Genomic DNA, 14,909 nt, shown 5'->3' with positions numbered 1-14,909 from the left:
GTTCATGCTCTGCAACATCCGCAGAGTACGACCCTGCCTCACACAGGAAGCGGCGCAGGTCCTAATCCAGGCACTTGTCATCTCCCGTCTGGATTACTGCAACTCGCTGTTGGCTGGGCTCCCTGCCTGTGCCATTAAACCCCTTCAACTCATCCAGAACGCCGCAGCCCGTCTGGTGTTCAACCTTCCCAAGTTCTCTCACGTCACCCCACTCCTCCGTTCTCTCCACTGGCTTCCAGTTGAAGCTCGCATCCGCTACAAGACCATGGTGCTTGCCTACGGAGCTGTGAGGGGAACGGCACCTCAGTACCTCCAGGCTCTGATCAGGCCCTACACCCAAACAAGGGCACTGCGTTCATCCACCTCTGGCCTGCTCGCCTCCCTACCACTGAGGAAGTACAGCTCCCGCTCAGCCCAGTCAAAACTGTTCGCTGCCCTGGCCCCCCAATGGTGGAACAAACTCCCTCACGACGCCAGGACAGCGGAGTCAATCACCACCTTCCGGAGACACCTGAAACCCCACCTCTTTAAGGAATACCTAGGATAGGATAAGTAATCCCTCTCACCCCCCTTAAGTTTTAGATGCACTATTGTAAAGTGACTGTTCCACTGGATGTCATAAGGTGAATGCACCAATTTGTAAGTCGCTCTGGATAAGAGCGTCTGCTAAATGACTTAAATGTAATGTAAATGTAAATGTAAATATAGGAAGTAAAGGCTCCATGTCTAGAGGTGACAGGAAGTAGAGGCTTCATGTCTAGAGGTGACAGGAAGTTGAGGCTCCATGTCGAGAGGTGACAGGAAGTAGAGACTCTTGCCCTATAGCTCTGGTGCAGGGCATCGTTGTGCTCTCACCATCCATCACTATCTATAATGAGCTAGCAGCCTGAAGACACCCTGGACCAGAGCTAGTCGAGCCCTCTGGTCTGAAGCATTTCTATCTGAATCCTCCAGTAGAGTAAATGGACTACTAGTGTCTCCATGTGTCCAGAACACAGAGACCTCAGTTACCCAGGCTTCATCACAGTCTCCAGAACCCTGTTAAATGGCTTCACTACCAGAACCTCAGGCTTCATCCCACCAGTCTAAAGGACTCAGTTACCCAGGCTTCATCACCCTGTTAAATGGACCACCAGAACCCAGGCTTCATCCCCACCCTGTTAAATGGACTACAGAACCCCAGGCTTCATCACCCTGTTAAATGGACTACCAGAACCTCAGGCTTCATCCCACCCTGTTAAATGGACGAGCCAAGACCCAGGCTTCATCCCACCCTGTTAAATGGACTACCAGAACTCAGGCTTCATCCCACCCTGTTAAATGGACTACCAGAACCTGTTACCCAGGCTTCATCCCACCCTGTTAAATGGACTACCAGAACCTCAGGCTTCATCCCACCCTGTTAAATGGACTACCAGAACCTCAGTTAGCCAGGCTTCATCCCACCCTGTTAAATGGACTACCAGAACCTCAGGCTTCATCCCACCCTGTTAAATGGACTACCAGAACCCCAGGCTTCATCCCACCCTGTTAAATGGACTACCAGAACCCCAGGCTTCATCCCACCCTGTTAAATGGACTACCAGAACCCCAGGCTTCATCCCACCCTGTTAAATGGACTACCAGAACCTCAGTTACCCAGGCTTCATCCCACCCTGTTAAATGGACTACCAGAACCCCAGGCTTCATCCCACCCTGTTAAATGGACTACCAGAACCCCAGGCTTCATCCCACCCTGTTAAATGGACTACCAGAACCTGTTACCCAGGCTTCATCCCACCCTGTTAAATGGACTACCAGAACCTGTTACACAGGCTTCATCCCACCCTGTTAAATGGACTACCAGAACCCCCAGGCTTCATCCCACCGAGTCTCCAGAACCTGTTACCCAGGCTTCATCCCACCCAGTCTCCAGAACCTCAGTTACCCAGGCTTCATCCCACCTAGTCTCCAGAACCTCAGTTACCCAGGCTTCATCCCACCCTGTCTCCATGTATCCAGAACCTCAGTTACCCAGGCTTCATCCCACCCAGTCTCCAGAACCTCAGTTACCCAGGCTTCATCCCACCCTGTCTCCAGAACCTCAGTTACCCAGGCTTCATCCCACCCAGTCTCCAGAACCTCAGTTACCCAGGCTTCATCCCACCCAGTCTCCAGAACCTCAGTTACCCAGGCTTCATCCCACCCAGTCTCCAGAACCTCAGTTACCCAGGCTTCATCCCACCCAGTCTCCAGAACCTCAGTTACCCAGGCTTCATCCCACCCTGTCTCCATGTATCCAGAACCTCAGTTACCCAGGCTTCATCCCACCCAGTCTCCAGAACCTCAGTTACCCAGGCTTCATCCCACCCAGTCTCCAGAACCTCAGTTACCCAGGCTTCATCCCACCCAGTCTCCAGAACCTCAGTTACCCAGGCTTCATCCCCCCGAGTAGGGACTTGAGTTAGTTGGGTAACAAAATAATGCATTCTGGGTGACACAACAGATCAAATAGAACCACCATGTCAGAGCCCCCACTTAAAATGTAGAAATGTAAGTGAAATTCCAAAACGTATATATAGACACGCGTGTACTACAAGCCATAATATCAGAGCACAAGTTTAATGATCAATAATGAATTCCACTCAGTAAAGCAACCCTGGTAACTTTGATAATAAACTTTAATTTTCAAGTCATGATGGATGGTTGTGGACCATATGAAAAACAATAAGAGAAACAATATATATATAGTGCATTCTAATGGGAGTTCAAAGAGAAGTGACCAGACCGGACTGTGTTCCAAATGGCACCCTCTCTAGACCACCGGTAGTTCACTAGAGCCCTACGGTATAAGGATCAGACCTGGTAGAGTTCATGCCCCCCGAAGAAATGAGAGGGAGGGGGGGAAACAATATTGTGAAGGTGTTCCTAATGTTTTGTCCACTCAGTGTATCGTTACAATATGGCGCCACTAGGGACACAGAGTCATCGAGTGTCACCATCAGCTCGGTTCTGAGGAGAGACTTGTCATTAGGTACCACAGGTGTTCCTGAAAAATAGCTGCGATTCGATTGGGACCGGGGGGGGGATAAAATGAAAGTGGACTTGGGCCCATTTAAAACAAACAACTCTAGATATTTTAAGTTGTTCCCCAAAGCCCCCCCCCTTGACAGAGGAGTCGTCCTCATCCCCCTCCTTGAGAGAAGCCCTCAGGAGAGGGAGGAGGGAAAGAAAGTGAATCAAGAGGGTACATGTGAATATACGAAGTCGACAGGACTGCCGTCTCCCTCCACCCAATATACTCAGTGCATGACCAGAGGACTACAATACCCATGACCACCACAGACATGACATCATCACCAGGAAGTATAGTTGTGTAGTTGGTTTGGTGCATCATCCTCAAAAAACAAAAACAAAAAAAACAAGTCTTAAAAACATCACCTGGGTAAAAACGGTAAGTCAAACCCACGTCCACAAATAAACACTATTTATTAGTGATATTTTCAAAAATGTTTGTAATTTTTTTTCCTTGTTTTTAAGTTGTTGTTATTTGTTTTTTACATGAACCTGACACGGATAGATAAATTCACAAGGACAGGATGTTTCTAGAAAAATGGTTTTACACCCACCCGTTTCTCATTTACATTAGTATTTTCATCTGTTAATTCTTCTTCATGTAGTTGATTTCTGAATGAAAGGCCTGCCCCAAAGGCACTGCCACAACACAGACGAGAGAAGCTACTGTCCAAACACACAAGACAGTCCATTCTACAGCGCGGTAAAGGTGAAGAGGGGTAGTCAAAAACGATAAAGGGGTTTTAAACGTTAACTTTAGGGAGTGGTGCTATAGGTAAATCTCGTAGATATCGTCCAGCTCTTCGTGAAACAAGTCCCATTCGTCCTCCGAGTCCGTGACGTCGTCGTCGGTTCCCGCGGCGAGGAGCATGAGGAGCATCTCGCTCAGTTCAAAGGTCACCATCTCCTCGTCCTCGTTGTCCAAAGAGTCGCTGCTGTTCTCCCGCTCTTCAAACAGGTCCCACAGGGGTGTCCTCCTCGAGTTCTGGAGGGGAGAACAGGAATATTAAAAATTAATTAGTAAATTAAAAACAGAATTTGTTTGGGTATTACGAAAGCAGAACAGGAAGCGTTTACAATAGGGCTGAGAACTTCTGGACCGTAAACACAAAATGTCCAAATGCCAGATCAGTGAAATGTATGAACCCACATAGGAAAACCAAAAATGGTCTCGGATCCATTTCTGCCAGAAAGGACATTTGTCAGAGCAGCGTCTTACCCTGTTCCTGCCGTTGCACCCTGTTGGTCTCCTCTGGGGCTCCTCCAGACGCCCGTCAGGGAAGGCGTGTTTGTAGAAGCAGTTGGCGCCAAACGGGCAGGTGCCCCGACCCTGGTCGAAGTAACGACAGGCTTTAGTCCTGAGGAACAGAGACGGACCGTCAGCAGAGGACAGTGATAATTACAGAGATGAGGAACAGAGAGACAGACGACCCCCTCCCCCCAGTACATATCTCACCCCCCCCCCTCCTACCGTCAGTACATAGCTTACCCCCCCTCCGACCGTCAGTACATAGCTTCACCCCCCCCTCCTACCGTCAGTACATAGCTTACCCCCTCTCCTACCGTCAGTACATATCTTACCCCCTCCTCCTCAGTACGCTTACCCCCCCCCTATCATCAGTACATATCTACCCCCCTATCATCAGTACATATCTTACCCCCTCCTATCATCAGTACATATCTTACCCCCCTCCTACCCCCTATCATCAGTACATATCTTACCCCCCTCCTATCATCAGTACATATCTCACCCCCTCCTCCTATCATCAGTACATATCTTCCCCCCTCCCTATCATCAGTACATATCTCACCCCTCCTCCTATCATCAGTACATATCTTTCCCCCTCCTCCTATCATCAGTACATATCTTACCCCCTCCTCCTATCATCAGTACATATCTTACCCCCTCCTATCGTCAGTACATATCTTACCCCCCTCCTCCTATCATCAGTACATATCTTATCTCAGTACATATCCCCTCCTCCTATCATCAGTACATATCTTTCCCCCCTCCCATCATCAGTACATATCTTACCCCCCCTCCCATCATCAGTACATATCTTACCCCCCCTCCTATCATCAGTACATATCTTACCCCCTCCTCCCATCATCAGTACATATCTTACCCCCTCCCCTATCATCAGTACATATCTTACCCCCCCTCCTATCATCAGTACATATCTTACCCCCCCTCCTATCATCAGTACATATCTTACCCCTCCTCCTATCATCCATATCTTCCCCTCCTCCTCATCCAGTACATATCTTACCCCCTCCTCCTATCATCAGTACATATCTTACCCCTCCTATCATCAGTACATATCTACCCCCTCCTCTATCATCAGTACATATCTTACCCCCTCCTATCTAGTACATATCTTACCCCTCTCCTATCATCAGTACATATCTTACCCCTCCTCCTATCATCAGTACATATCTTACCCCCTCCTCCTACCATCAGTACATATCTTACCCCCCTCCTCCTATCATCAGTACATATCTTACCCCTCCTCCTATCATCAGTACATATCTTACCCCCTCCTCCCTATCATCAGTACATATCTTACCCCCTCCTCCTATCATCAGTACATATCTTACCCCCTCCTCCTATCGTCAGTACATATCTTACCCCCCTCCGACCGTCAGTACATATCTTACCCCCCCTCCTCCTATCATCAGTACATATCTTACCCCCCTCCCATCATCAGTACATATCTTACCCTCCTCCTATCATCAGTACATATCTTACCCCCTCCTCCTATCATCAGTACATATCTTACCCCTCCTCCTATCATCAGTACATATCTTACCCCCTCCTCCTATCATCAGTACATATCTTACCCCCCTCCTCCTATCATCAGTACATATCTTACCCCTCCTCCTATCATCAGTACATATCTTACCCCCTCCTCCTATCATCAGTACATATCTTACCCCCCCCTCCTATCATCAGTACATATCTTACCCCCCTCCTCCTATCATCAGTACATATCTTATCCCCCCTCCTCCTATCATCAGTACATATCTTACCCCCTCCTCCTATCATCAGTACATATCTTACCCCCCTCCTATCATCAGTACATATCTTACCCCCTCCTCCTATCATCAGTACATATCTTACCCTCCTCCTATCATCAGTACATATCTTACCCCCTCCTCCTATCATCAGTACATATCTTACCCCCCTCCTCCTATCATCAGTACATATCTTACCCCCCCTCCTCCTATCATCAGTACATATCTTACCCCCCTCCTCCTATCATCAGTACATATCTTACCCCCCCTCCTATCATCAGTACATATCTTACCCCCCCTCCTATCATCAGTACATATCTTACCCCCCTCCTATCATCAGTACATATCTTACCCCCTCCTATCATCAGTACATATCTTACCCCCCCCTCCTATCATCAGTACATATCTTACCCCCTCCTATCATCAGTACATATCTTACCCCCTCCTATCATCAGTACATATCTTACCCCCCTCCTCCTCATCAGTACATATCTTACCCCCCCTCCTATCATCAGTACATATCTTACCCCCTCCTCCTATCATCAGTACATATCTTACTCCCCCCTCCTCCTATCATCAGTACATATCTTACCCCTCCTCCTATCATCAGTACATATCTTACCCCCCTCCTCCCATCATCAGTACATATCTTATCCTCCTCCTATCATCAGTACATATCTTGCCCCCCCTCCTCCCATCATCAGTACATATCTTACCCCCCCTCCTCCTATCATCAGTACATATCTTACCCCCTCCTCTATCATCAGTACATATCTTGCCCCCCTCCTCCCATCATCAGTACAGATCTACCCCCCTCCCATCATCAGTACATATCTTACCCCTCCTCCTATCATCAGTACATATCACCCCTCCTATCATCAGTACATATCTTGCCCCCTCCTATCATCCATATCTTGCCCCCTCCTCCTATCATCAGTACATATCTTGCCCCCCTCCTATCATCAGTACATATCTTACCCCCCTCCTCTATCATCAGTACATATCTTACCCCTCCTCCTATCATCAGTACATATCTTACCCCCTCCTCCTATCATCAGTACATATCTTACCCCTCCTCCTATCATCAGTACATATCTTACCTCCTCCTATCATCAGTACATATCTTACCCCCTCCTCCTATCAGTACATATCTTACCCCCCTCCCCCCATATTTTACCCCCTCCTCCTATCATCAGTACATATCTTACCCCCCCTCCTCCTATCATCAGTACATATCTTACCCCCCTCCTCCTATCATCAGTACATATCTTACCCCCTCCTCATATCATCAGTACATATCTTGCCCCCTCCCCTCCTATCATCAGTACATATCTTACCCCCCCTCCTATCATCAGTACATATCTTACCCCCTCCTCCTATCAGTACATATCTTACCCCCCCTCCTCCTATCATCAGTACATATCTTACCCCTCCTCCTATCATCAGTACATATCTTACCCCTCCTCCTATCATCAGTACATATCTTACCCCCTCCTCCTATCATCAGTACATATCTTACCCCCTCCTCCTATCATCAGTACATATCTTACCCCCTCCTCCTATCATCAGTACATATCTCACCCCCCCCTCCTCCTATCATCAGTACATATCTTACCCCCTCCTCCTATCATCAGTACATATCTTACCCTCCTATCATCAGTACATATCTTACCCCCCCTCCTCCTATCATCAGTACATATCTTACCCCCCCCTCCTATCATCAGTACATATCTTACACCCCCCTCCTCCTATCATCAGTACATATCTTACCCCCCCCTCCTCATCAGTACATATCTTACCCCCTCCTCCTATCATCAGTACATATCTTACCCCCTCCTCCTATCATCAGTACATATCTTACCCCCCTCCTCCTATCATCAGTACATATCTACCCCCTCCTCCCATCAGTACATATCTTCCCCCCTCCTCCCATCAGTACATATCTTACCCCCCTCCTCCTATCATCAGTACATATCTTACCCCCTCCTCCTATCATCAGTACATATCTTACCCCCCTCCTCCTATCATCAGTACATATCTTACCCCCATATCCTACCCCCTATCATCAGTACATATCTTACCCCCCTCCCATCATCAGTACATAGCTTACCCCCCCTCCTCCTATCATCAGTACATATCTTACCCCCTCCTCCTATCATCAGTACATATCTTACCCCCCTCCTCCTATCATCAGTACATATCTTACCCCCCCTCCTATCAGTACATATCTTACCCCCTCCTCCTATCATCAGTACATATCTTACCCCTCCTCCTATCAGTACATATCTTACCCCCCCCTATCATCAGTACATATCTTACCCCCCCTCCTCCCATCATCAGTACATATCTTACCCCTCCTCCCATCATCAGTACATATCTTACCCCCTCCTCCTATCATCAGTACATATCTTACCCCCCCCCTCCATATCACCCCCTCCTCCTATCATCAGTACATATCTTACCTCCTCCTATCATCAGTACATATCTTACCCCCCTCCTCCTATCATCAGTACATATCTTACCCCCCTCCTCCTATCAGTACATATCTTACCCCCTACCCCCCTCCTATCATCAGTACATATCTTTACCCCCCCCTCCTCCCATCATCAGTACATATCTTCCCCATCATCAGTACATATCTTACCCCCCCCTCCTATCATCAGTACATATCTTACCCCCCTCCTCCTATCATCAGTACATATCTTACCCCCTCCCATCATCAGTACATATCTTACCCCCCTCCTATCATCAGTACATATCTTACCCCCCCCCCCTCCCATCATCAGTACATATCTTACCCCCCCCTCCTCCCATCATCAGTACATATCTTACCCCCCTCCTATCATCAGTACATATCTTACCCCCCCTCCTCCTATCATCAGTACATATCTTACCCCCTCCTCCCATCATCAGTACATATCTTACCCCCCTCCTCCTATCATCAGTACATATCTTACCCCCCTCCTATCATCAGTACATATCTTACCCCTCCTCCCATCATCAGTACATATCTTACCCCCTCCTCCTATCATCAGTACATATCTTACCCCCCTCCTCCCCATCATCAGTACATATCTTACCCCCCTCTATCATCAGTACATATCTTACCCCCCCCCTCCTCCTATCAGTACATATCTTACCCCCCTCCTATCATCAGTACATATCTTACCCCCCTCCCATCATCAGTACATATCTTACCCCCCCCTCCCATCATCAGTACATATCTTACCCCCCTCCTATCATCAGTACATATCTTACCCCCCTCCCCTATCATCAGTACATATCTTACCCCCCTCCTCCCTCATCAGTACATATCTTACCCCCCTCTCCCATCATCAGTACATATCTTACCCCTCCTATCATCAGTACATATCTTACCCCCCCTCCTCCTATCATCAGTACATATCTTACCCCCCCCTCCTATCATCAGTACATATCTCACCCCCTCCTCCTATCATCAGTACATATCTTACCCCCCTCCCATCATCAGTACATATCTTACCCCCTCCTCCTATCATCAGTACATATCTTACCCCCCTCCTATCATCAGTACATATCTTACCCCCTCCTATCATCATCAGTACATATCTTACCCCCCCTCCTATCATCAGTACATATCTTACCCCCTCCTCCTATCATCAGTACATATCTTACCCCCCCCTCCTCATCATCAGTACATATCTTACCCCCCTCCTCCTATCATCAGTACATATCTTATCTCCTTTCATCATCAGTACATATCTTGTCCCCTCCTCCCATCATCAGTACATATCTTACCCCCCTCCTCCCATCATCAGTACATATCACCCCCCTCCTCCCATCATCAGTACATATCTTACCCCTCCTCCTATCATCAGTACATATCTTACCCCCCTCCTGTATCATCAGTACATATCTTACCCTCCCCATCATCAGTACATATCTGGGGATCATCAGTACATATCCGACCCTGGACAGGACCCATCAGTACATATCTTACCTCTCCTAGTTCAGTACATACCCCTCCTCTGGACAGTACATATCCTACCTCCTAGATCACAGTACATATTTAGTTCCCGTGACCTATCATCAGTACAGGACCACCCTCCTCCTATCATCAGAGACAGTTTGGTTACCCCCTGACCCATCACTCTGGACAGGACCTCCTCCTATCATCAGTACATATCTTACCCCCATGGGCGTGACCACATATCTGGACAGGACCTGGGGATCATCAGTACATAGCTCTGGACCCTCCTCCTATCATCAGTACAGGTTTAGTTACCCCTCCTACCATCAGTACACTCTGGACAGGACCCCCTCCTATCATCAGTACATATCTTACCCTCCTCCTATCATCAGTACACTCTGGACATGGACCTTGGATTTCTGTATCAGTTTCTGCTTGTTTTCCTTGTCCTCCACTCAGTACAGGACTGGGGATGAGGGTTTAGTTGGACGTGACCCGACACTCTGACAGGACCTGGGGGAGAGAGAGAGGTTTAGTTGGACGTGACCCAACACTCTGGACAGGACCTGGGGAGAGAGAGAGAGAGAGAGGTTTAGTTGGACGTGACCCAACACTGGACAGGACCTGGGGAGAGAGAGAGAGAGGTTTAGTTGGACGTGACCCAACACTCTGACAGGACCTGGGAGAGAGAGGTTTAGTTGGACGTGACCCAACACTCTAAACAGCTGGGAGAGTCTAGACAAGGTTTAGTCTCCTCTACCTCAACAACTCTGGACAGGACCTCCAGAGAGAGAGAGGTTTAGTCTCACGTGACCCAACACTCTGGACAGGACCTGGGGGAGAGAGAGAGACCTCAGAGAGGTTTAGTCTCATCTACCTCAACACTCTGTAGTCTCAGGACCTCCAAGAGAGAGAGAGGTTTAGTCTCATCTACCTCAACACTCTGGACAGGACCTGGGGAGAGACATCAACAGAGCTGTTTAGTCTGGATCTGACCTCAACACTCTGGACAGTCTCCTCTAGAGAGAGAGGTTTAGTCTGACCCAACACTCTGTACAGGACTCACCTCAAGAGAGAGAGTCTTTACACTCAAGGGACGTGTAGTCTCAACACTCCAACAGGACCTGGGGAGATCTACCTCAACAAGCCGAGTAGTCTCACGTGACCCAACACCTGACAGGACCTGGAGAGAGAGAGAGAGAGAGGCGTCAATAAGCCGTAGTAGTCTTCTACCTCAATAAGCCGTGTAGTCTCATCTACCTCTAAGACAGTAGTCTCTCTACCTCAATAGAGAGTAGTAGTCTCATCTTACCTCAACAAGCTGACGTAGTCTCAACTACTCTCAACAAGCTGTAGTAGTCTCCTCTACCTCAACAAGCTGTAGTAGTCTCCTCTACCTCAACAAGCTGTAGTAGTCTCCTCTACCTCAACAAGCTGTAGTAGTCTCCTCTACCTCAACAAGCTGTAGTAGTCTCCTCTACCTCAACAAGCTGTAGTAGTCTCCTCTACCTCAACAAGCTGTAGTAGTCTCCTCTACCTCAACAAGCTGTAGTAGTCTCCTCTACCTCAACAAGCTGTAGTAGTCTCATCTACCTCAACAAGCTGTAGTAGTCTCATCTACCTCAACAAGCTGTAGTAGTCTCCTCTACCTCAATAAGCCGTAGTAGTCTCCTCTACCTCAATAAGCCGTAGTAGTCTCATCTACCTCAATAAGCCGTAGTAGTCTCATCTACCTCAATAAGCCGTAGTAGTCTCATCTACCTCAACAAGCCGTAGTAGTCTCATCTACCTCAACAAGCCGTAGTAGTCTCCTATACCTCAATAAGCCGTAGTAGTCTCCTCTACCTCAATAAGCCGTAGTAGTCTTGTCTACATATTGTAGCATACACTGCTTTGGTTGTAGGTCTATATTTATTGTCATGTGTTCATTGCATTTTTTTTACTACATGCTGCAAAATTAATTGTCCCTCGGGATAATAAAAACTACTTCCTTACTTGATGATCTTGCTCTCGAACGTCTTGGCGCTCCTCCACTTGCGGATGCACTTGAGGCAGTAGCAGTGGCAGCAGTTGGACAGGATGCCGAAGCGTCTCTCACTGGGGTTGGCCTTGTCAAACACCACCTCCATACACACGCACACTGCATGTCCTTACTGTCGCTGGATGGCAAACGACAGCTCCATGTCCTTCTCATGGGCCTCGATGCAAGCCTGAAGAGGAATAACAAAGGTATAGCTAACCACTATAATGCATTATGAAGCCTGGGGAGGGAGGGGGTTACTAAAGGTATAGCTAACCACTATAATGCATTATGAAGCCTGGGGAGTGGAGGATAAAGGTATAGCTAACCACTATAATGCATTATGAAGCCTGGGGCGGAGTATAAAGGTATAGCTAACCACTATAATGCATTTATGAAGCCTGGGGAGGGAGGGTACTAAAGGTATATCTAACCACTATAATGCATTATGAAGCATGGGGGTGGAGGATAAAGGGCTAACCACTATAATGCATTATGAAGCCTGTACTAAAGGTATATCTAACCACTATAATGCATTATGAAGCCTGGGGTGGAGGATAAAGGTATAGCTAACCACTATAATGCATTGTGAAGCCTGGGGGTACTAAAGGTATATCTAACCACTATAATGCATTATGAAGCCTGGGGGTGGAGGATAAAGGTATAGCTAACTATAATGCATTATGAAGGCTGAGGGGAAACCAAACAAGTTAACCACACCAGACACCATCATGGGGCAGATAACAAACCAATGATGAAGCCATTGAAATGGTTAAGTGTCTCAATTCTAGAACACTTTGTAAGTATATAAATACAGTATCTGACAGTAAACACGGAGACCGTAGTCTATAACACACGGAGACCGTAGTCTATAACACACGGAGACCGTAGTCTATAACACACGGAGACCGTAGTCTATAACACACGGAGACCGTAGTCTATAACACACGGAGACCGTAGTCTATAAAACACGGAGACCGTAGTCTATAAACACGGAGACCGTAGTCTATAAAACACGGAGACCGTAGTCTATAAAACACGGAGACCGTAGTCTATAAATACAGTATCTGACAGACCGGAGTCTAAGTAAAACAGCTGAGTTACATTAGTCTATAAACACTGAGACCGTGTGTTCTGATAAAAACACTGAGACCGTAGGGGTCTATAAAACACTGAGACTAGGTGTGTTCTGATAGAGAGGCGTGTTGACAGGTATAGGTGTGTTCTGATGGAGGCGCGTGTTGACAGGTATAGGTGTGTTCTGATGGAGGGGCGTGTAGACGGGTATAGGTGTGTTCTGATGGAGGCGCGTGATGACAGGTATAGGTGTGTTCTGATGGAGACGCGTGTTGACAGGTATAGGTGTGTTCTGATGGAGAGGCGTGTTGACAGGTATAGGTGTGTTCTGATGGAGGAGCGTGTTGACAGGTATAGGTGTGTTCTGATGGAGGAGCGTGTTGACGGGTATAGGTGTGTTCTGATGGGAGAGGCGTGTTGACAGGTATAGGTGTGTTCTGATGGGAGGCGTGTTGACAGGTATAGGTGTGTTCTGATGGGAGGGCGTGTTGACAGGTATAGGTGTGTTCTGATGGAGGGCGTGTTGACAGGTATAGGTGTGTTCTGATGGGAGGGGCGTGTTGACAGGTATAGGTGTGTTCTGATGGAGGGGCGTGTTGACAGGTATAGGTGTGTTCTGATGGAGGGGCGTGTTGACAGGTATAGGTGTGTTCTGATGGAGGGGCGTGTTGACAGGTATAGGTGTGTTCTGATGGGAGGGGCGTGTTGACAGGTATAGGTGTGTTCTGATGGAGGGGCGTGTTGACAGGTATAGGTGTGTTCTGATGGGAGGGGCGTGTTGACAGGTATAGGTGTGTTCTGATGGAGGGGCGTGTTGACAGGTATAGGTGTGTTCTGATGGAGGGGCGTGTTGACAGGTATAGGTGTGTTCTGATGGGAGGGGCGTGTTGACAGGTATAGGTGTGTTCTGATGGAGGGGCGTGTTGACAGGTATAGGTGTGTTCTGATGGAGGGGCGTGTTGACAGGTATAGGTGTGTTCTGATGGAGGGGCGTGTTGACAGGTATAGGTGTGTTCTGATGGAGGGGCGTGTTGACAGGTATAGGTGTGTTCTGATGGAGGGGCGTGTTGACAGGTATAGGTGTGTTCTGATGGAGGGGCGTGTTGACAGGTATAGGTGTGTTCTGATGGAGGGGCGTGTTGACAGGTATAGGTGTGTTCTGATGGAGGGGCGTGTTGACAGGTATAGGTGTGTTCTGATGGAGGGGCGTGTTGACAGGTATAGGTGTGTTCTGATGGAGGGGCGTGTTGACAGGTATAGGTGTGTTCTGATGGAGGGGCGTGTTGACAGGACCGTTACCTTGGTGTGTTCTGATCGCTGTGCGTCGTTGGAGGGGTGGAGCACCTGCAGACCGCACATGTCACACACGTCGCCGTGGAGATAGGAACAGTTAAGTCCGTAGCGACACTCCCCCATGGCGGCGTAGGGACACAGAGTCTTCCTCAGCTCCTTATCGTCTCCCGCCGGGTCTTTCTCTCGCTCCATCAGAGGACTCATCCCCGACCCTTTAGACTTCACCGGGTCTGACGAGGGAGGGGGAAGAGGAGAGGGCGAGAGGAGAGAGGTGAGCGAAGAGGAGAGAGAGGTGAGCGAGCCAGACACACACCCTTATTAAGACACATGGAAACAGTCATCGACTTGGCGCCAAAAAAAATGGTGTCATTTATTTACCTCGTGAGTCTGGTGGTCTATAAACCAACTTGTAAATAAAATATGCTAAAATGCCCCCAAAAGGAAACAAAATCAACCAGAAGTGGCCTTCTCTCTCTTATTGACTCAGTAGCTGACTGACAG

General features: G+C 48.1%; 2 protein-coding genes across 2 annotated transcripts in view; both read right to left on the bottom strand.

The window, feature by feature from the left end:
- The window catches only part of LOC123995969 (probable E3 ubiquitin-protein ligase makorin-1), a 53,682-nt gene that overhangs the window by 21,004 nt on the left and 17,769 nt on the right, over positions 1 to 14,909 (bottom strand).
- mkrn1 (makorin, ring finger protein, 1) lies at positions 3,452 to 14,873 on the bottom strand. Its single transcript, XM_046299620.1, is given in 7 exon segments — positions 3,452 to 4,039; positions 4,274 to 4,412; positions 4,511 to 4,521; positions 10,429 to 10,484; positions 10,532 to 10,584; positions 12,014 to 12,228; positions 14,415 to 14,873. Coding segments are annotated over 7 exon segments (888 nt in total). The 5' UTR covers positions 14,613 to 14,873; the 3' UTR covers positions 3,452 to 3,823.

Source organism: Oncorhynchus gorbuscha, linkage group LG14 (assembly GCF_021184085.1).
Source record: "Oncorhynchus gorbuscha isolate QuinsamMale2020 ecotype Even-year linkage group LG14, OgorEven_v1.0, whole genome shotgun sequence".
NCBI classification, from domain to species: Eukaryota; Metazoa; Chordata; class Actinopteri; order Salmoniformes; family Salmonidae; genus Oncorhynchus; species Oncorhynchus gorbuscha.
The sequence above is the reverse complement of the archived record's forward strand: the minus strand, read 5'-3'. Positions and strand labels throughout refer to the sequence as shown.